This window comes from Salvelinus fontinalis, chromosome 11, assembly GCF_029448725.1.
Source record: "Salvelinus fontinalis isolate EN_2023a chromosome 11, ASM2944872v1, whole genome shotgun sequence".
NCBI classification, from domain to species: domain Eukaryota; kingdom Metazoa; phylum Chordata; class Actinopteri; order Salmoniformes; family Salmonidae; genus Salvelinus; species Salvelinus fontinalis.
In genome coordinates, this window is record NC_074675.1 from 4,460,289 (window position 1) to 4,482,307 (window position 22,019).

Genomic DNA, 22,019 nt, shown 5'->3' on the forward strand with positions numbered 1-22,019 from the left:
TTACCCATGATGTTGCACCACGATTTATGTCAATAAGTCATCTTTTTTAGGCAGTGTAACATATATGGACTTGCAGTGACAAATTCTAACTGTCCATTCCATGCAAAGACCATGTGAATGCGGTGTCATTTCCAATTATATGACATACAAATTATTGTCATCCTACGTTTGGTTTCAAGGCTGGGTTTTATTTGAATGTTACCTCCCACCAGTATGTCATTGTTTATCAGTCAGAAATATCTGTAAAGTTATTCATCTTTGCAAATGAGATGAGCCAAAACAGCCTTGTGTCCACTTGGCCGTCTGATCCATGGAAACAAATTTAAAAAAGGGAGGGGCAGACTTATGTCTTTGACATTTTTCATTATCATGATCAGAAAATTATCATAATTTCACTTATTTTTTTAGCTAGACTGTATTAAATAAATATACTAATATTATATATATATACACTACCGGTCAAACGTTTTAGAACACCTACTCATTCAAGGGTTTTTCTTTATTTTTTTACTATTTTCTACATTGTAGAATAATAGTGAAGACATCAAAACTATGAAATAACACATATGGAATCATGTAGTAACCAAAAAAGTGTTAAACAAATAAAAATGTATTTTAGATTTTAGATTCTTCAAAGTAGCCACCCTTTTCCTTGATGAAAGCTTTGCACACTCTTGGCATTCTCTCAACCAGCTTCACCTGGAATGCTTTTCCAACAGTCTTAAAGGAGTTCCCACATATGCTCAGCACCTTTTGGCTGCTTTTCCTTCACTCTGCGGTCCGACTCATCCCAAACCATCTCAACTGGGTTGAGGTCAGGTCATCTGATGCAGCACTCCATCACTCTCCTTCTTGATCAAATAGCCCTTACACAGCCTGCAGGTGTGTTGGGTCATTGTCCTTTTCAAAAACAAATGATAATCTCACTAAGCGCAAACCAGATGGGATGGCGTTTCGCTGCAGAATGCTGTGGTAGCCATGCTGGTTAAGTGTGCCCTGAATTGTAAATAAATCACAGGCACCAGCAAAGCACACCCACAACATCTTACCTCCTCCTTCATGCTTCACGGTGGAAATCACACATGCGGAGATCATCAGTTCATCTACTCTGCATCTCACAAAGACACGGCGGTTGGATACAAAAATCTCACTTTTGGACTCATCAGACCAAAGGAGAGATTTCCACCGGTCTAATGTCCATTGCTCATGTTTCTTGGCCCATCAAGTGTCTTCTTCTTATTGGTGTCCTTTAGTAGTGGTTTCTTTGCAGCAATTTGACCATGAAGGCCAGATTCACATAGTCTCCTCTGAACAGTTGAAGTTGAGATGTGTCTGTTACTTGAACTCTCTGAAGCATTTATTTGGCCTGCAATTTCTGAGGCTGGTAACTCTAATGATCTTATCCTCTGCAGCAGAGGTAACTCTGGGTCATCCTTTCCTCTGGCGGTCCTCATGAGAACCAGTTTCATCATAGCACTTGATGTTTTTTGCGACTGCACTTTCAAGGTTCTTGACATTTTCCGGATTGACTGACCTTCATGTCTTAAAGTAATGATGGACTGTCGTTTCTCTTTGCATATTTGAGTTGTCCTTGCTATAATATGGACTTGGTCATTTTCCAAATAGTGCTATATTCTGTATAACACCCCTACCTTGTCACAACACAACTGATTTGCTCAAACGCATTAAGAAGGAAATACATTACACAAATTAACCTTAAAGAAAGCACACCTCCAATCCAGGTGACTACCTCATGAAGCTGGTTGAGAGAATGTCAAGAGTGTGCAAAGCTGTCATCAATGTCTGCTTTGACTATGACAGTAAATAATGAATAATTGAATAATGAATGTATTTCTTGAGAAGGGTGGAGGTCAGCTAATAGACAGGAAGCTGATAGACAGGAAGCTGATAGAGTCAGCTGATAAACAGGACTGTCTCCAAAATAGCACTCTATTCCCTATACAGAGGCCTACTTTTGACCAGGGCCCCGGAGCCATTCAGGACACACACTAGCATTAGTAGTACAGTCATGTCCCCTCTTCTCCAGCTGAGGATGTATCCATTTAAAAGACAGTGCCAGGGATAAAGAATGAGACAAGGTAAACACATAAGCCAATAGCTAGCCGCAAATGGGCTATATTGTATGAAGTAAACAAGTGGAGATAGATGACAGGAAGGGTGTAATGGGGGAGCAGCTAACAAGCTCACAACAAGCAGAGCCAGAAGGTGACCCATATGGCAGCATGTTCCCTGTTTGTTTATTTAACTCGGCAGTTAAGAACAAATTCTTATTTACAATGACGGCCTACCCACGGTAGGACACGCCCCTATGGGACTCCCAATCACCGGGGCCGGATGTGATACAGCCTGGAATCGAACCAGGTACTGTAGTGACGCCTCTTGCACTGAGATGCAGTGCCTTAGACCTCTGCGCCACTCAGGAGCCCAATATATAGTGCACTGCTTTTGACCCGAGCGCAAATAGAACCCTATTTCCTATATAGTGCACTGCTTTTGACCCGAGCACAAATAGAACCCTATTTCCTATGTAGTGCACTATGACTGATCAACAGTACTACTCCATTTAGGGAATAGGGTGCCATTTGAGATGAATCTCCAGCCTGTCTGGGCTTTTGATTTCAGAAATGACATTAAAATTTAACTGCTAAACTGTCACTCAGGCTGTGGGATGGAACATTACTGTCATAGTCAAAGCAGAGGGACATTTTTTTTATTTTTTTTATTTCACCTTTATTTAACCAGGTAGGCTAGTTGAGAACAAGTTCTCATTTGCAACTGCGACCTGGCCAAGATAAAGCATAGCAGTGTGAACAGACAACAACACAGAGTTACACATGGAGTAAACAATAGATCAATAACATGGTAGAAAAAAGGGAATCTATATACAATGTGTGCAAAAGGCATGAGGTAGGCAATAAATCGAATAATTACAATTTAGCAGATTAACACTGGAGTGATAAATCATCAGATGATCATGTGCAAGAAGAGATACTGGTGTGCAAAAGTGCAGAAAAGTAAATAAATAAAAGCAGTATGGGGGTGAGGTAGGTAAATTGGGTAGGTAGTTTACAGATGGACTATGTACAGCTGCAGCGATCGGTTAGCTGCTCGGATAGCAGATTTTTAAAGTTGTTGAGGGAGATAAAAGTCTCCAACTTCAGAGATTTTTGCAATTCGTTCCAGTCGCAGGCAGCAGAGAACTGGAAGGAAAGGCGTCCAAATGAGGTTTTGGCTTTAGGGATGATCAGTGAGATACACCTGCTGGAGCGCGTGCTACGGGTGGGTGTAGCCATCGTGACCAGTGAACTGAGATAATGCGGCACTTTGCCTAGCATAGCCTTGTAGATGACCTGGAGCCAGTGGGTCTGACGACGAACATGTAGCGAGGGCCAGCCGACTAGGGCATACAGGTCGCAGTGGTGGGTCGTATAAGGTGCTTTAGTAACAAAACGGATGGCACTGTGATAAACTGCATCCAGTTTGCTGAGTAGAGTATTGGAGGCTATTTTGTAGATGACATCGCCGAAGTCGAGGATCGGTAGGATAGTCAGTTTTACTAGGGTAAGTTTGGCGGCGTGAGTGAAGGAGGCTTTGTTCCGGAATAGAAAGCCGACTCTAGATTTGATTTTGGATTGGAGATGTTTGATATGAGTCTGGAAGGAGAGTTTGCAGTCTAGCCAGACACCTAGGTACATAATTAAAGATGTCCACATATTCTAGGTCGGAACCGTCCAGGGTGGTGATGCTAGTCGGGCGTGCGGGTGCAGGCATCGAACGGTTGAAAAGCATGCATTTGGTTTTACTAGCGTTTAAGAGCAGTTGGAGGCCACGGAAGGAGTGTTGTATGGCATTGAAGCTCGTTTGGAGGTTAGATAGCACAGTGTCCAGGGAAGGGCCGGAAGTATACAGAATGGTGTCGTCTGCGTAGAGGTGGATCAGGGAATCGCCCGCAGCAAGAGCAACATCATTGATGTATACAGAGAAAAGAGTCGGCCCGAGAATTGAACCCTGAGGTACCCCCATAGAGACTGCCAGAGGACCGGACAACATGCCCTCCGATTTGACACACTGAACTCTGTCTGCAAAGTAGTTGGTGAACCAGGCAAGGCAGTCATTAGAAAAACCGAGGCTATTGAGTCTGCCGATAAGAATATGGTGATTGACAGAGTCGAAAGCCTTGGCCAGGTCGATGAAGACGGCTGCACAGTAATGTCTTTTATTGATGGCGGTTATGATATCGTTTAGTACCTTGAGCGTGGCTGAGGTGCACCCGTGACCGGCTCGGAAACCGGATTGCACAGCGGAGAAGGTACGGTGGGATTCGAGATGGTCAGTGATCTGTTTGTTGACCTGGCTTTCGAAGACCTTAGCTAGGCAGGGCAGGATGGATATAGGTCTGTAACAGTTTGGGTCCAGGGTGTCTCCCCCTTTGAAGAGGGGGATGACAGCGGCAGCTTTCCAATCCTTGGGGATCTCAGATGATACGAAGGAGAGGTTGAACAGGCTGGTAATAGGGGGTGCGACAATGGCAGCGGACAGTTTCAGAAATAGGGGGCCCAGATTGTCAAGCCCAGCTGATTTGTATGGGTCCAGGTTTTCCAGCTCTTTCAGAACATCTGCTATCTGGATATGGGTAAAGGAGAAGCTGGGGAGGCTTGGGCGAGTAGCAGCGGGGGGGGGCGGGGCTGTTGGCCAAGGTTGGAGTCGCCAGGTGGAAGGCATGGCCAGCCATTGAGAAATGTTTGTTGAAGTTTTCGATTATCACGGACTTATCAGTGGTGACCGTGTTATCTAGCCTCAGTGCAGTGGGCAGCTGGGAGGAGGTGCTCTTGTTTTCCATGGACTTTACAGTATCCCACGGAGCTGTGAGGGGAACGGCACCTCAGTACCTTCAGGCTCTGATCAGGCCCTACACCCAAACAAGGGCACTGCGTTCATCCACCTCTGGCCTGCTCGCCTCCCTACCACTGAGGAAGTACAGTTCCCGCTCAGCCCAGTCAAAACTGTTCGCTGCTCTGGCCCCCCAATGGTGGAACAAACTCCCTCACGACGCCAGGACAGCGGAGTCAATCACCACCTTCCGGAGACACCTGAAACCCCACCTCTTCAAGGAATACCTAGGATAAAGCAATCCTTCTGCCCCCCCCCCCCCCCCCCCCTCCCTTAAAAGATCTGATGCACTATTGTAAAGTGGCTGTTCCACTGGATGTCATAAGGTGAATGCACCAATTTGTAAGTCGCTCTGGATAAGAGCGTCTGCTAAATGACTTAAATGTAAATGTAAATGTAATCCCAGAACTTTTTGGAGTTAGAGCTACAGGATGCAAATTTCTGCTTGAAAAAGCTGGCCTTTGCTTTCCTGACTGACTGCGTGTATTGGTTCCTGACTTCCCTGAACAGTTGCATATCACGGGGGCTCTTCGATGCTATTGCAGTTCGCCACAGGATGTTTTTGTGCTGGTCGAGGGCAGTCAGGTCTGGAGTGAACCAGGGGCTATATCTGTTCTTGGTTCTGCATTTTTTGAACGGAGCATGCTTGTCTAATATGGTGAGGAAGTAACTTTTAAAGAATGACCAGGCATCCTCAACTGACGGGATGAGGTCAATATCCTTCCAGGGTACCCGGGCCAGGTCGATTAGAAAGGCCTGCTCGCAGAAGTGTTTCAGGGAGCGTTTGACAGTGATGAGGGGTGGTCGTTTGACCGTGGACCCGTGGCGGATACAGGCAATGAGGCAGTGATCGTTGAGATCTTGATTGAAGACAGCAGAGGTGTATTTGGAGGGCAAGTTGGTCAGGATAATGTCTATTAGGGTGCCCATGGTTACGGATTTAGGGTTGTACCTGGTGGGTTCCTTGATGATTTGTGTGAGATTGAGGGCATCAAGCTTAGATTGTAGGACTGCCGGGGTGTTAAGCATATCCCAGTTTAGGTCACCTAACAGAACAAACTCTGAAGCTAGATGGGGAGCGATCAATTCACAGATGGTGTCCAGGGCACAGCTGGGAGCTGAGGGGGGTCGGTAGCAGGCGGCAACAGTGAGAGACTTATTTCTGGAGAGATTAATTTTTAAAATTAGAAGTTCGAACTGTTTGGACATAGACTTGGAAAGTATGACAGAACTTTGCAGGCTATCTCTGCAGTAGATTGCAACTCCTCTCCCTTTGGCAGTTCTATCTTGACGGAAAGTGTTATAGTTGGGTATGGAAATCTCAGAGTTTTTGGTGGCCTTCCTAAGCCAGGATTCAGACACGGCAAGGACATCAGGGTTGGCAGAGTGTGCTAAAGCGGTGAGTAAGGCAAACTTGGGGAGGAGGCTTCTGATGTTGACATGCATGAGGCCAAGGCTTTTTCGATCACAGAAGTCAACAAATGAGGGTGACTGGGGACATGCAGGGCCTGGGTTTACCTCCACATCACCCGAGGAACAGAGGAGTAGTAGGATGAGGGTGCGGCTAAAGGCTATCAAAACTGGTCGCCTAGAGCGTTGGGGACAAGGAATAAAAGGAGCAGATTTATGGGCCTGGTAGAATAGATTCTGGGCATAATGTGCAGACCAGGGTATGGTGGGGCACGGGTACAGCGGAGGCAAGCCCAGGCACTGGGTGATGATAAGAGAGGTTGTATCTCTGGACATGCTGGTCTCAATGGGTGAGGTCACCGCATGTGTGGGGGGTGGGACAAAGGAGGTATCAGAGGTACGGAGAGTGGAACTACGGGGTCCATTGCAAACCAAAACAATGATAACTAGCCTGAACAACAGTATGTAAGGCATATTGATATTAGAGAGAGACATACAATAAGGCATAAAGTGATTGCAGGTCATGATTGGGAGAGCTAGCTAAAACAGCAGGTGAAATAACAGCAGCTAGTCAGCTAACACAGCAACAGAAGGTAAAAATGGCGACGACTGGGCAGAGAGGGTCGGATTAACTACACACTGATCCTGAGTTAAGGCACAGAGCCGACAGATAAAACACAAATAAACAGAATGGAGTACCGTGAATTAATGGACAGTCAAGCAGGCATCAGCTATGTAGCCAAGTGATCATAGTGTCCAGGGGGCAGCCGTAGATGGAGTAGTGAGGCCTCCACTAAGCTAGCACGCGTTTAAAGTTAGTAGCCCGGGGGGGTGGTCTGCTCAGACGGAGGGGGTCTGCTCAGACGGAGGCCGGTTGAGGGCACCGGTTGAGGGCACGTCTGCAAACCAGACGTGGTCGTGTCGACAGAGAATCCAAGCCGGATAGCGATGGCGAAAGAGAGGTTGTGAATTGTAGAATTGTGTTTGCTAACTGGTGCTAGCTTCCTGGCTGCGCTAGCTGCAAGATAAGCTAGCAGTTAGCAGACCGGGGCAGGCAAGTTAGCCTTTGGGGACGTCGCGATGGGGGGGAAGTCTGTTTTTGCCTCTTCGTGCGGTGACGTCGATAGACCAGTCGTGGAATTAGTAGGGTTCCAGGTAGCTCTAGGTAGCTAACAGGCCTAGTAGGTTAGCAGAATGGGCCTTCAGCGGGCGTCACGCCTGAGGGGCCTGTTGGAGTCCCCGGGCAGATTATGTCGGTATTCCAGTCGTAGAGGATAGGCGGGGTTCCGTGCTCCGTACCGGCAATAAATGGGTCCGGGTCTTGTAGCCCAGGAGTGGGCTTCAGTGGTAGCACAGGAGCCCTAGCCAATTAGCTTCAGGCTAATTGGGGCCTGCTCCGGTGCCTGCTCCGGGATGGAAACGCTAGCCAGGAGTGGTCACCCGGGATTGTGGTTAGCTAGTTGCGAAGATCCAGATGAAAATGTTCAGAGTTTGCGGTAGGAATCCGGGGATATGGAGAGAAATAGGTCCGTTATGCTCTGGTTTTAGTCACGTTGTTCGAACTAGCGAGAGCTTTCCGAGCTAAAGGTTAGCTGATGACCGCTAGCAATGGTTTGCTAACTGATAGCTGGTAGGCAGTTAGCTGGCTATCTTCAGTAGATGGATTCCAGATCAGAAGTAAATAGAAATACTTTAGAAAAAAGCAGATCCACGCCACATTGGGTGAGGCGGGTTGCAGGAGAGTATTTAGAAGTTGAGGTTTAAGAAAGTATTTTTAAAAGATATGCGAAGAAAAAGATGTAAAAAGATATATACAAGGGACACGGGACACGACAGGACAAAGACGTCTACACTGCTACGCCGTCTTGGAAGAAGACATGTTGTCATAGTCAAAGCAGAGGGACATTAATGTCATAATCAAAGCAGAGGGACATTACTGTTATAGTCAAAGCAGAGGAACATTACTACTGTCATAGTCAAAGCAGAGGGACATTAATGTCATAGTCAAAGCAGAGGGACATTAATGTCATAGTCAAAGCAGAGGAACATTAATGTCATAGTCAAAGCAGAGGGACATTAATGTCATAGTCAAAACAGAGGAACTTTAATGTCATAGTCAAAGCAGAAGGACATTACTATCATAATCAAAGCAGAGGGACATTACTGTCATAGTCAAAGCAGAGGGACATTAATGTCATAATCAAAGCAGAGGGACATTACTGTCATAGTCAAAGCAGAGGGACATTACTGTCATAGTCAAAGCAGAGGAACATTACTACTGTCATAGTCAAAGCAGAGGAACATTACTACTGTCATAGTCAAAGCAGAGGGACATTACTAATGTTATAGTCAAAGCAGAGGGACATTACTACTGTTATAGTCAAAGCAGAGGGACATTACTATTGTCATAGTCAAAGCAGAGGGACATTACTGTCATAGACATTACTGTTATGTTGTCCCTCCAGACCAGTCAGTATTGTCCCTGTTATGTTGTCCCTCCAGACCAGTCAGTATTGTTCCTGTTATGTTGTCCCTCCAGACCAGTCAGTCTGTTATGTTGTCCCTCCAGACCAGTCAGTATTGTTCCTGTTATGTTGTCCCTCCAGACCAGTCAGTATTGTTCCTGTTATGTTGTCCCTCCAGACCAGTCAGTATTGTCCCTGTTATGTTGTCCCTCCAGACCAGTCAGTATTGTTCCTGTTATGTTGTCCCTCCAGACCAGTCAGTATTGTTCCTGTTATGTTGTCCCTCCAGACCAGTCAGTATTGTTCCTGTTATGTTGTCCCTCCAGACCAGTCAGTATGCTGCCTGTTATGTTGTCCCTCCAGACCAGTCAGTATTGTTCCTGTTATGTTGTCCCTCCAGACCAGTCAGTATTGTTCCTGTTATGTTGTCCCTCCAGACCAGTCAGTATTGTTCCTGTGGGGGGGGGGGGGGGGGGGGGGGTGCACCCATGAGATATAATAAACAGGTTTTAGTCCAGTGAAGAAATGGAGTGTAGTAATATAGTTTTTCATTAAGCTTTAAAACATGTACCACTACATCAGTGCAGCCCGTTTTGTATTGGCATATCTGTCGTAGCACACTGTCAGTCACAGTAGATAGATGACTCTCCGTCCGTCATCTCCACTGGTGTGACAGCTGGCTTTCAGCCTCGTCATCAATTATGCAGCAGCGCCCCCTGTCTTCTTCGTGGACAACTACGTAGTCATGGATATCAAATGGTCCCCTTGGATCAATGACTCCTTTCATTTCTGACTGAAGACTGGGCAGGTGCTATGTTGGGTTGTAGACTTTGTTCTTATGAGGCTATTCCGTCAAAAACAAAACAAAAAGCACAGGCCATTTTTTCTATAGAGGCGTAATATGTTTGGAAACCTAAATCCTCTCCTCGCCTTACAAGTAGAGAGGGGTTGGGGGGGGTACTATTTCTTTAATAAGGTGTTTTTGTTAATAAACAATGAATTTAGACACCATGACGTCACCGCTGTAGACTATGTGCACCCGAAAAGGAGTGTACACACTAGTCTATATGGGTTAGGAGCCTAACTGCCAGAGGGGTTTTAAACCCGACAGTAACGATAACGCATACTGTTTTAGCCTACATATATATCTCTCTGAGGAATTAATCCCAGCGGCGACATCTGCCGCGTCAAATAACATCTTTACGCAACGCTTCCTGGCGCCTGTCAATGTCGCCTAGTGCAGCAAGGGATCAGAGTCTCTCCGTGCAATTAATATTTGAAGGCGAAACTTTAGCCTCTTCCGGTTACTGGAACGTTTGAAGACATTTGGAACGTAGCGTTGAAATAATCCCATTGGAACATAAAGCTACGCCGAAAGTCGCATCGTTCCGGTGAGTTGATGCGCGTCCAACCCCTCTAGTCACACACTGATGTGATGTAGCTAGCTATTTGAGTTGAGCCTGATGGAAATAGAGACGTATTCAAACGCATCTAATTGATTTGTCATGGTCATTTGGATATTCATGTAGAATTACCTCATGTACATATATTATGGTAATGAGGCAACGTATTTCTTAAATATCTTGGGGACGTTCCCTTTGACCGTGCGGTTTTATTGAATAATTTGACAATGAGTCATGTTACATTGTGTGTCCTAGATGAGGTCATGTCCCTATTATTTAGGCCGAGTGAAAATGAAGATCATTTGGCGGCTCTACATTCATGTATCGCCAGCCTTTTCGTCCAGATGGGATGGCAGGGGTGGGGTGACCGCATGCCAAGGGATTTTTTGACTGACAACAAAACATGACCTTTTAAATGTGCACATTCGCACGACAACATCACTGAACACCCAGCAGCACAACGTTTAATTTTGGGGGGAGATTACATTGTAGCGTGTCCTGTTACAAAATAGCCTACAAGAGCAAATGGCATGCTCTTGTAAACATCCTAGATCATGCTAAAAGAGGGGTCACGCAATTGTTCAGGTTAATAATAATATTCCTTGTTCTTCTGGTTTTCTGTAGGGTTCGACTCGAAATGAAACACTTTTGAAAACTCTGTGTTCTGCGTGGACGTGTGTTCCTGTCTCGTCCCCATTCCGCCTAAATCGCAGCAGATGGAGGGTTGCTGAGACCCGGGGAATGAGATACGCATCTTTTGACTCGTCGAGGCAGCATCCGAACAGCTGCAGGAGCTCGCTCGCTCCCTCTCTCCATCTCACTCTCTCCCGTACGCAGGAAAGAACGGAACGGAACACTTAATTTTTACAGCAAGGACCTTCCTTAAATTCGGTAGATTCAACGAATTTTATGATTTGCAACTTAGCCTTATTAAATTCCATTTGCATGGTTGTAACCTCGATGATGGTCTTACTATCGGCGCCAAGGGGAGATGTAAGCTGATTCGTTGGAGGTGGGTTGTAGCCGTAGCAGCGCTGTGCTGACTGACAAAGCGACAGACCGACAGAGCGAGGAGAGCAGAGGAGCTGTCCATAGGCTGGTGGTGCTGATGCGGCGGCTCTGAGAAAAGCAGAGAAACCGAGCATGGCTGCTGGGAAGTTACTGCTCTACGCCGGCCTGTCCCTCTCTCTGTGCGCCCTAGGAATGCTAGCAGTGGCAATCTGTTCCGACCACTGGTACGAGACTGACGCGCGGAGGTACCGGGAGCGCTGTCGGAGCTTCTCCAGCCGTAAGAACCCAGGCTTTATCTACATCCCCAACAACAGCCTCCCTCTGCGGGCTAGCCGCTCCAGACTGGACCGCTGGGAGGACAAGCTGCTCCTAGCCCGGAACAGAAGGCAGCTGTTCGCTATGTCCGCCGCGGACGAATGTAGCAGGCAGTACAACTCTACCAACATGGGACTGTGGAGCAAATGCCACCGACTGGACTTCGACCAGGACGTAGAAGACCTCATTCGCAAAGGTAAGAGAGAGGAAACGTATAATATAGTACAGAATTGTTTACAATAAGACAGTAAGTCTACTGTTACATTATGGGAGTCTACATGTGTATAGTCTATGTGTTTACCTAACCAACCATCAAGCCACTATGAATGTCGCTCATATTGGGGAAATGATGAAATAGTCTGTCTTGGTTGACCGTGGTTAGTTGTGCATCTTCACAAGCCCCTTGGCTGGACAATTAGGCTCCAGAAGAATCCTATTATTCACGTTGTTATGCATCTCTCTCAGAGAGAGCGTGGTCAGATAGAGAGACGTCACCACCACCTCTGTAATGCTGGATCCAAATGGCCTTCAGCTGAGTCGTGTGTGTCATGTTGTAGGAGGAGAGTACAGGCTATCATTTGAGGCTGATGCACCATGGCAACACACAGCTCTGATCCAGTAGATGGTAGGCCTGCTGCTTGCTGTAACTACGGCTCCATTCTCACATCTACCTCTCGCTATCTCTCTCCCTCTGTGTCTCTACCTCTCTCTCTGTGTCTCTCTCTCTGTGTCTCTACCTCTCTCTCTCTCTCTCTCTGTGTGTCTCTACCTCTCGCTGTCTCTCTACCTCTGTGTCTCTACCTCTCTCTGTGTCTCTACCTCTGTCTCTCTACCTCTCTTTCTCTGTCTCTCTACCTCTCTCTCTCTGTCGCTCTACCTCTCTCTGTCTCTCTACCTCTCTCTCTCTGTCTCTCTACCTCTCTCTCTCTGTCTCTCTACCTCTCTCTCTCTCGCTCTCTCTGTGTCTCTCTCGCTCTCTCTGTGTCTCTACCTCTCTCTCTGTCTCTCTACCTCTCTCTCTCTGTCTCTCTACCTCTCTCTCTCTGTCTCTCTACCTCTGTCTCTCTGTCTCTCTACCTCTCTCTCTCTGTCTCTCTACCTCTCTCTCTCTGTCTCTCTGTCTCTGTCTCTCTACCTCTCTCTCTGTCTCTCTACTTCTCTCTCTCTGCCTCTCTCTCTCTGTCTCTCTACCTCTCTCTCTGTCTCTCTACCTCTCTCTCTCTGTCACTCTACCTCTCTCTGTGTCTCTCTCTCGCTCTCTCTGTGTCTCTACCTCTCTCTGTGTCTCTCTCTCTCTACCGCTCTCTCTCTCTGTCTCTCTACCTCTCTCTCTCTGTCTCTCTACCTCTCTCTCTCTGTGTCTCTACCTCTCTCTCTGTGTCTCTACCTCTCTCTCTGTGTCTCTCTCTCTGTGTCTCTACCGCTCTCTCTCTGTGTCTCTACCTCTCTCTACCTCCCTCTATGTGTCTCTACCTCTCTGTGTCTCTACCTTTCTCTCTCTGTGTGTCTCTACCTCTGCCTCTATCTCTGTGTGTCTCTACCTCTCTCTCTCTCTCTCTCTCTGTGTCTCTACCTCTCTCTCTCTGTGTCTCTACCTCTCTCTCTCTGTGTCTCTACCTCTCTCTCTCTGTGTCTCTACCTCTCTCTCTCTGTGTCTCTACCTCTCTCTCTCTCTCTGTGTCTCTACCTCTCTCTCTGTATCTCTACCTCTCTCTCTCTGTGTCTCTTCCGCTATCTCTCTGTGTCTCTACCTCTCTCTCTCTGTGTCTTTGCTCTCTCTCTCTGTGTCTCTACCTCTCTCTCTCTCTGTGTCTCTACCTCTCTCTCTCTCTGTGTCTCTACCTCTCTCTCTGTGTGTCTTTACCTCTCTCTCTGTGTCTCTACCTCTCTCTCTCTCTGTGTCTCTACCTCTCTCTCTCTCTGTGTCTCTACCTCTCTATCTCTCTGTGTCTCTACCTCTCTATCTCTCTGTGTCTCTACCTCTCTCTCTCTCTGTGTCTCTACCGCTATCTCTCGGTGTCTCTACCGCTATCTCTCGGTGTCTCTACCGCTATCTCTCTGTGTCTCTACCGCTATCTCTCTGTGTCTATACCGCTATCTCTCTGTGTGTCTCTCTCTCTGTGTGTCTCTCTCTGTGTCTCTACCGCTATCTCTCTGTGTCTCTACCGCTATCTCTCGGTGTCTCTACCGCTATCTCTCTGTGTCTCTACCGCTATCTCTCTGTGTCTCTACCGCTATCTCTCTGTGTCTCTACCGCTATCTCTCTGTGTCTCTACCGCTATCTCTCTGTGTCTCTGCCGCTATCTCTCTGTGTCTCTGCCGCTATCTCTCTGTGTCTCTGCCGCTATCTCTCTGTGTCTCTACCTCTCTCTGTTTGTGTGTGTGTGTGTGTGTGTGTCTACCCTCCTCCACGTGTGATTCTGTGGGATGCTATATCCTCCTGACCCTCACACTGTAAATAATGATGATGTCACCACTTCCTGTCTTGTGGGCTAGGCCAGTCCTACCACACTATGAGGAGGGAGACTCAGACCTCTTAAAACATGACTCCCCTATCCACAATATATAAAGGAAGCTGTGGTTCTCACGTGTAGACCTGGGGTTGTATCATGTTACACCCTAGCCTGTAGGTCTTTCTCATTATCAAGAGAGACTGTTACACCCTAGCCTGTAGCTCTACCTCATTATGAAGAGAGACTGTTACACCCTAGCCTGTAGGTCTACCTCATTATGAAGAGAAACTGTTACACCCTAGCCTGTAGGTCTACCTCATTATGAAGAGAAACTGTTACACCCTAGCCTATAGGCCTACCTCATTATGAATAGAGACTGTTACACCCTAGCCTGTAGGTCTGCCTCATTATGAAGAGAGACTGTTACACCCTAGCCTGTAGGTCTACCTCATTATGAAGAGAAACTGTTACACCCTAGCCTGTAGGTCTACCTCATTATGAAGAGAAACTGTTACACCCTAGCCTGTGGGTCTACCTCACTATGAAGAGAGACTTACACCCTAGCCTGTGGGTCTACCTCATTATGAAGAGACTGTTACACCCTAGCCTGTTGGTCTACCTCATTATGAAGAGAGACTGTTACACCCTAGCCTGTAGGTCTACCTCATTATGAAGAGAGTAGACTGTTACACCCTAGCCTGTAGGTCTACCTCATTATGAAGAGAGACTTACACCCTAGCCTGTAGGTCTACCTCATTATGAAGAGAGTAGACTGTTACACCCTAGCCTGTAGGTCTACCTCATTATGAAGAGAGACTGTTACACCCTAGCCTGTAGATCTACCTCACTATGAAGAGAGGGACACTCACTCAGACCTCATCCTTTGACTTAGATAAAGTCTCATCCGTACACTCTTAGAGAAAAGAAGGTGCGAAGTAGAACCATCCAGTGTTTTTTCGGTATGACCTCATAGGGGAACCCATTTTGGTGCTAATGTGGGTAGAACCCTTTGCAGAGGGGTTTACCTAAAACCCTCTATTTAGGGTTCTTCAAAGATCCTCCTGTATGCTTCTACCTAAACCCCTTTATGAAAGGTTTCACCAGCCTCTTTAGTCTTTAAAATGTTATTATTTATGACAATAAATTACACATACATATTGTAAAGGTTTTGACTTGATGTTATTGTTTATAGGGGTGCCAGGTAGGTTGTGCCTACCAGAGAAAACATTGGTTTCTCCTTTTGGTTTGGGAGGGAATGAGTCCCATCTGGTCCGTCAAGTCTACACCAATACGAAGGGCTTATGTAAAAGTCAGGATGGGGAAATACACTTTTCATAAACCCTTAAAAACATTGGAAAGAACTTCAAAAACTGTATTCTTTTGTGTGGGTTGTATTACCAACATAAAGGATCACACACACATATAACAATATAACAAATAATGAGTTCTGGTTCCTCCAGAAACTTCCTGTACCTCGGGCCTAAAAAGAGTCCAGCCCGGTAAAGGAGTTCATGGAACTGAAGTGACCTTAGTCACGCAATGTTTGTCCGTTCTTTCAAGTGTAGCGTAAACCCAGTATCAAATCATACAATCAAAAATAACAATTTATTTTACCACACAACCATCAAGAGTATCAACTCTTATTAATAAGTCCTCAACTACAACTAACTACATAAATCATCACGGTATACGTCACGCCAAAACAAATGAAATACCGTGTACAAAAAGGTTGTAGTCAGTCAGTCAGACAAACCAATCCGCTAACAGATCTCCGGGCGGAGAAAAGGCCACGAAGAAAAACGTAGAGGTGTATTCCACAGACGCACAGAGTGGATCCAATCCTGGGTAAACTCGCTATTAGGCTACAAAACACACTTTTAATGGCAACCCAACAAACGGAGGTGAGACGCTTCAGGAACTGAGGGTTGACCACGTCCTCATTCACGTCTCCATCACAACCCCACTTTTGCGTAGCTGATGCTTGCTATTTAATTGGGAATTAAAGGGGAAGCGCCCTATTGGAAAGAGAAGCACTATTTAATTGGGAATTAAAGGGGAGGCTCCCTATTGGAAAGAGAAGCGCTATTTAATTGGGAATTAAAGGGGAAGCGCCCTATTGGAAAGAGAAGCACTATTTAATTGGGAATTAAAGGGGAGGCTCCCTATTGGAAAGAGAAGCGCTATTTAATTGGGAATTAAAGGGGAAGCGCCCTATTGGAAGGAGAAGCACTATTTAATTGGGAATTAAAGGGGAGGCTCCCTATTGGAAGGAGAAGCACTATTTAATTGGGAATTAAAGGGGAAGCGCCCTATTGGAAAGAGAAGCACTATTTAATTGGGAATTAAAGGGGAGGCTCCCTATTGGAAAGAGAAGCGCTATTTAATTGGGAATTAAAGGGGAAGCGCCCTATTGGAAAGAGAAGCACTATTTAATTGGGAATTAAAGGGGAGGCTCCCTATTGGAAAGAGAAGCGCTATTTAATTGGGAATTAAAGGGGAAGCGCCCTATTGGAAGGAGAAGCACTATTTAATTGGGAATTAAAGGGGAGGCTCCCTATTGGAAGGAGAAGCACTATTTAATTGGGAATTAAAGGGGAAGCGCCCTATTGGAAAGAGAAGCACTATTTAATTGGGAATTAAAGGGGAGGCTCCCTATTGGAAAGAGAAGCGCTATTTAATTGGGAATTAAAGGGGAAGCGCCCTATTGGAAGGAGAAGCACTATTTAATTGGGAATTAAAGGGGAGGCTCCCTATTGGAAGGAGAAGCGCTATTTAATTGGGAATTAAAGGGGAAGCTCCCTATTGGAAGGAGAAGCGCTATTTAATTGGGAATTAAAGGGGAAGCGCCCTATTGGAAGGAGAAGCACTATTTAATTGGGAATTAAAGGGGAGGCTCCCTATTGGAAGGAGAAGCACTATTTAATTGGGAAATAAAGGGGAAGCTCCCTATTGGAAGGAGAAGCACTGAGACGGTTCAGAAAAAGTCAGGGCCGTCACAATATATACTCTTTTTTTTCAAAGAGTGTAGACTAATCCATAGACTAGGATACAGCTATAGAGACCTACAGTAGTGCACTATAAAGACAGTAAGGTACCGTGTCTCATCCATAGACTAGGATACAGCTATAGAGACCTGGTCTACAGCAGTGCACTATAAATACAATAAGGTACCATGTCTCATCTATAGACTAGGCTACAGCTATAGAGACCTGGTCTACAGTAGTGCACTATAAAGACAGTAAGGTAACGTGTCTCATCCATAGACTAGGATACAGCTATAGAGACCTACAGTAGTGCACTATAAAGACAGTAAGGTACCATGTCTCATCCATAGACTAGGATACAGCTATAGAGACCTGGTCTACAGCAGTGCACTATAAAGACAGTAAGGTACCATGTCTCATCCATAGACTAGGATACTCATCAACATATGTGCTATTCATACAGGCTGTGTGCAGAGTTGACTGTTCTATATGAGTAGAACCATTGAGTAGAACCATTGAGTAGAACCATTGAGTAGAACCGTTGAGTAGAACCATTGAGTAGAACCATTGAGTAGAACCACTGAGTATAACCATTGAGTAGAACCATTGAGTAGAACCATTGAGCAGAACCATTGAGTAGAACCATTAAGCAGAACCATTGAGTAGAACCATTGAGTAGAACCATTGAGTAGAACCATTAAGCAGAACCATTGAGTAGAACCATTGAGTAGAACCATTGGGTAGAACCATTGAGTAGAACCATTGAGCAGAACCATTGCGTAGAACCATTGAGTAGAACCATTGAGTAGAACCATTGACTAGAACCATTGAGTAGAACCCTTGAGTAGAACCGTTCATTCCCAATGTCCAAATGTTTATTCATCGTTGTGTTGATCAATCATGAGTAAACTCTTCTCTGGAGAAGAAGCTAGTCTCTGTTCTATAGCGTGTGATGTGTGGTTGCTATGCAGTCACCTGGCATTGGTCGGCTTCTGACGGAGGTTACTGTCCACCATTAGTGTGTGTGTGTGTGTGTGTGTGTGTGTGTGTGTGTGTGTGTGTGTGTGTGTGTGTGTGTGTGTGTGTGTGTGTGTGTGTGTGTGTGTGTGTGTGTGTGTGTGTGTGTGTGTGTGTGTGTGTGTGTGTGTGTGTGTGTGTGTGTGTGCGCGCAGTGTGTGCCCATCTCAGCATCTGTGTGTCAGTGAAAATGAGTGTGTGTCCCTATCCAGGCTGCTAGAGGGACTGTGTTTGTGTGGTGGAATGGGGAGTGAAGCTTTCAGATATGTGACCCTATACAGACTGCTAGAGGGACTGTGTTTGTGTGGTGGAATGGGGAGTGAAGCTTTCAGATATGTGACCCTATACAGGCTGCTAGAGGGACTGTGTTTGTGTGGGATGGGGAGTGAAGCTTTCAGATATGTGACCCTATACAGGCTGCTAGAGGGACTGTGTTTTGTGGGATGGGGAGTGAAGCTTTCAGATATGTGACCCTATACAGGCTGCTAGAGGGACTGTGTTTGTGTGGGATGGGGAGTGAAGCTTTCAGATATGTGACCCTATACAGGCTGCTAGAGGGACTGTGTTTGTGTGGGATGGGGAGTGAAGCTTTCAGATATGTGACCCTATACAGGCTGCTAGAGGGACTGTGTTTGTGTGGGATGGGGAGTGAAGCTTTCATATATGTGGCCCTTTCAGGCAGCTTCCATAGTCTTGATGACCTGCCATCTGCAGTAATGGGCACCAGGCCTCAGACCTTGCTGTGCTTAGCAAGCTAATGAATGGAGGACTCACACAGTACAGCCCTGATCCAACCTAATGTCCCAGACCGTGTGACTGGAACCTGGAACCTCTAACCCGGGCAGTTTGGCTGGAAACTGGAACCTGGAACCTCTAACCCGGGCAGTTTGACTGGAAACTGGAACCTCTAACCCGGGCAGTTTGTCTGGAACCTCTAACCCGGGCAGTTTGACTGGAAACTGGAACCTCTAACCCGGGCAGTTTGACTGGAACCTGGAACCTCTAACCCGGGCAGTTTGACTGGAACCTGGAACCTCTAACCCGGGCAGTTTGACTGGAACCTGGAACCTCTAACCCGGGCAGTTTGACTGGAACCTCTAACCCGGGCAGTTTGTCTGGAACCTCTAACCCGGGCAGTTTGACTGGAACCTGGACCTCTAACCCGGGCAGTTTGACTGGAAACTGGAACCTCTAACCCGGGCAGTTTAACTGGAACCTGGAACCTCTAAACCGGGCAGTTTGACTGGAAACTGGAAACTGGAACCACTAACCCGGGCAGTTTGACTGGAACCTGGAACCACTAACCCGGGCAGTTTGACTGGAACCTGGAACCTCTAACCCTGGCAGTTTGACTGGAACCTGGAACCTCTAACCCGGGCAGTTTGACTGGAAACTGGAAACTGGAACCACTAACCCGGGCAGTTTGACTGGAACCTGGAACCTCTAACCCGGGCAGTTTGACTGGAAACTGGAAACTGGAACCACTAACCCGGGCAGTTTGACTGGAACCTGGAACCTCTAACCCTGGCAGTTTGACTGGAACCTGGAACCTCTAACCCGGGCAGTTTGACTGGAACCTGGAACCTCTAACCCGGGTAGTTTGACTGGAAACGTATGGGTAGACTCACCGTGGCTGCTAGCCAGTCCACCCATTATGCCACCATTGAATGGAGAGGCTCGTTATATCCTATGTGTACGGTCAGATCCCTGTGCTTTGTAGACTACTTCACAGGCTTGGTAATGATGTCAGTATGTCAGAGGAGTAGTTCACTGTAGTTGCTGTCTATAAAGGAAGCTCCAGCTGTTATTGATTCTGAAGCAGACACCCTGGTGAAGGGAAGAAGAGTATCTGGGATCCTACATCCTCCTCCCTCTATCGCTCCATCCTCCCCAGCCTTCACCATCCTTTCATCCGTTCTCCCATCCTCCATAGCCATGGACTGCTTCATACTCTTGAGTCTTTGTCAAGCCATGTTGTGATATATAGAGCTGTTGTAGAACTGAGTCAGACTCTAAATGGCATTCTATCCTTCTATCCTAGCTAGTTACAGAGAGACAGAGAGAGTCTGCCCAGGAGCCTCCCATCTGAGGCCTAAGGCGAAGCCTGGGATTGGATTACCATCCTCCCTAGGGAACCCATGTCTCCACTGGTGGAGTTAAATTGGACACCCTGTGAGGGGGGGGGGGGGGGGGGGCAACCCTCCACAGCCTGCTACTACTGAGACTCCCGTGCTTGAGGTGATCTAAGAGGCACCCACTAGTGGGGATTAGGGTTAATCGTTCATGGATTTATTGATAGTAATTTAATTCTAATTTTGTTTTGATCGTGATCGTGGGGCAGTGCATTGTGGGCTTTGGGTGATTCCTCCCTTTCCCTTCCCCTCACCCTATCACATTCCTCGTTGTAGTTACAGACACTGACTGTTGCCTGTGTTTCAGATGGATTTGTGGCTCTGTGTTGTTCTTACTGGAGATGTAGTGTGAAGCCTAGTGGACATAGGTATCTTCCCTTCACTAGAACTGGAGCTGGACACTGTGAATTATTTATCTCATTACTGGCCCTGTTGTACCTTGTTCCTGGTCCTGTTGTACCTGGTTCCTGGCCCTGTTGTACCTGGTTCCTGGCCCTGTTGTACCTGGTTCCTGGCCCTGTTGTACCTGGTTCCTGGCCCTGTTCTACCTTGTTCCTGGCCCTGTTGTACCTTGTTCCTGGCCCTGTTGTACCTTGTTCCTGGCCCTGTTGTACCTTGTTCCTGGCCCTGTTGTACCTTGTTCCTGGCCGTGTTGTACCTTGTTCCTGGCCCTGTTGTACCTGGTTCCTGGCCCTGTTGTACCTGGTTCCTGGCCGTGTTATACCTTGTTCCTGGCCCTGTTGTACCTGGTTCCTGGCCCTGTTGTACCTTGTACCTGGCCCTGTTCTACCTTGTTCCTGGCCGTGTTATACCTAGTTCCTGGCCCTGTTGTACCTGGTTCCTGGCCCTGTTGTACCTGGTTCCTGGCCCTGTTGTACCTGGTTCCTGGCCCTGTTCTACCTTGTTCCTGGCCCTGTTGTACCTTGTTCCTGGCCCTGTTGTACCTGGTTCCTGGCCCTGTTGTACCTGGTTCCTGGCCCTGTTGTACCTTGTTCCTGGCCCTGTTGTACCTGGTTCCTGGCCCTGTTGTACCTTGTTCCTGGCCCTGTTGTACCTTGTTCCTGGCCCTGTTGTACCTGGTTCCTGGCCCTGTTGTACCTTGTTCCTGGCCCTGTTGTACCTTGTTCCTGGCCCTGTTGTACCTGGTTCCTGGCCCTGTTGTACCTGGTTCCTGGCCCTGTTGTACCTTGTTCCTGGCCCTGTTGTACCTTGTTCCTGGCCCTGTTGTACCTGGTTCCTGGCCCTGTTGTACCTTGTTCCTGGCCCTGCTGTACCTTGTTCCTGGCCCTGTTGTACCTTGTTCCTGGCCCTGTTGTACCTTGATCCTGGCCCTGTTGTACCTGGTTCCTGGCCCTGTTGTACCTGGTACCTGGCCCTGTTGTACCTTGTTCCTGGCCCTGTTGTACCTGGTTCCTGGCCCTGTTGTACCTGGTTCCTGGCCCTGTTGTACCTGGTTCCTGGCCCTGTTCTACCTTGTTCCTAGCCCTGTTCTACCTTGTTCCTAGCCCTGTTCTACCTTGTTCCTGGCCCTGTTGTACCTTGTTCCTGGCCCTGTTGTACCTGGTTCCTGGCCCTGTTGTACCTGGTTCCTGGCCCTGTTGTACCTGGTTCCTGGCCGTGTTATACCTTGTTCCTGGCCCTGTTGTACCTGGTTCCTGGCCCTGTTGTACCTGGTTCCTGGCCCTGTTGTACCTGGTTCCTGGCCCTGTTGTACCTGGTTCCTGGCCCTGTTGTACCTGGTTCCTGGCCCTGTTGTACCTTGTACCTGGCCCTGTTCTACCTTGTTCCTGGCCGTGTTATACCTGGTTCCTGGCCCTGTTGTACCTGGTTCCTGGCCCTGTTGTACCTGGTTCCTGGCCCTGCTGTACCTGGTTCCTGGCCCTGCCTGTTGCACCCAGCAACCTCAACCAAGACATGG

The 22,019-nt window shown here is 47.2% G+C and overlaps 1 protein-coding gene across 2 annotated transcripts; it reads left to right on the top strand.

Moving 5' to 3' along the window:
- Positions 1-9,788: 9,788 nt before the first annotated feature.
- Positions 9,789-18,243, top strand: LOC129864891 (transmembrane protein 178B-like). Of its 2 annotated transcripts, none has more exons than XM_055937197.1 (2): positions 9,789-10,177; positions 10,814-18,243. In XM_055937197.1, the coding sequence occupies exon 2, from the start codon at positions 12,138-12,140 to the stop codon at positions 13,971-13,973; it is 1,836 nt and encodes a 611-aa protein (XP_055793172.1). In that variant the 5' UTR covers positions 9,789-10,177; positions 10,814-12,137; the 3' UTR covers positions 13,974-18,243. The 2 variants fall into 2 exon arrangements, with proteins under 2 accessions (XP_055793172.1, XP_055793173.1); XM_055937198.1 differs by having other exon boundaries at positions 9,805-10,177; positions 10,814-12,141.
- Positions 18,244-22,019: the final 3,776 nt, after the last annotated feature.

What these genes read in the sequence shown, in the direction of transcription:
- LOC129864891 (XM_055937197.1), top strand. Translation starts at nt 12,138, where the DNA reads ATGGTAGGCCTGCTGCTTGCTGTAACTACGGCTCCATTCTCACATCTA.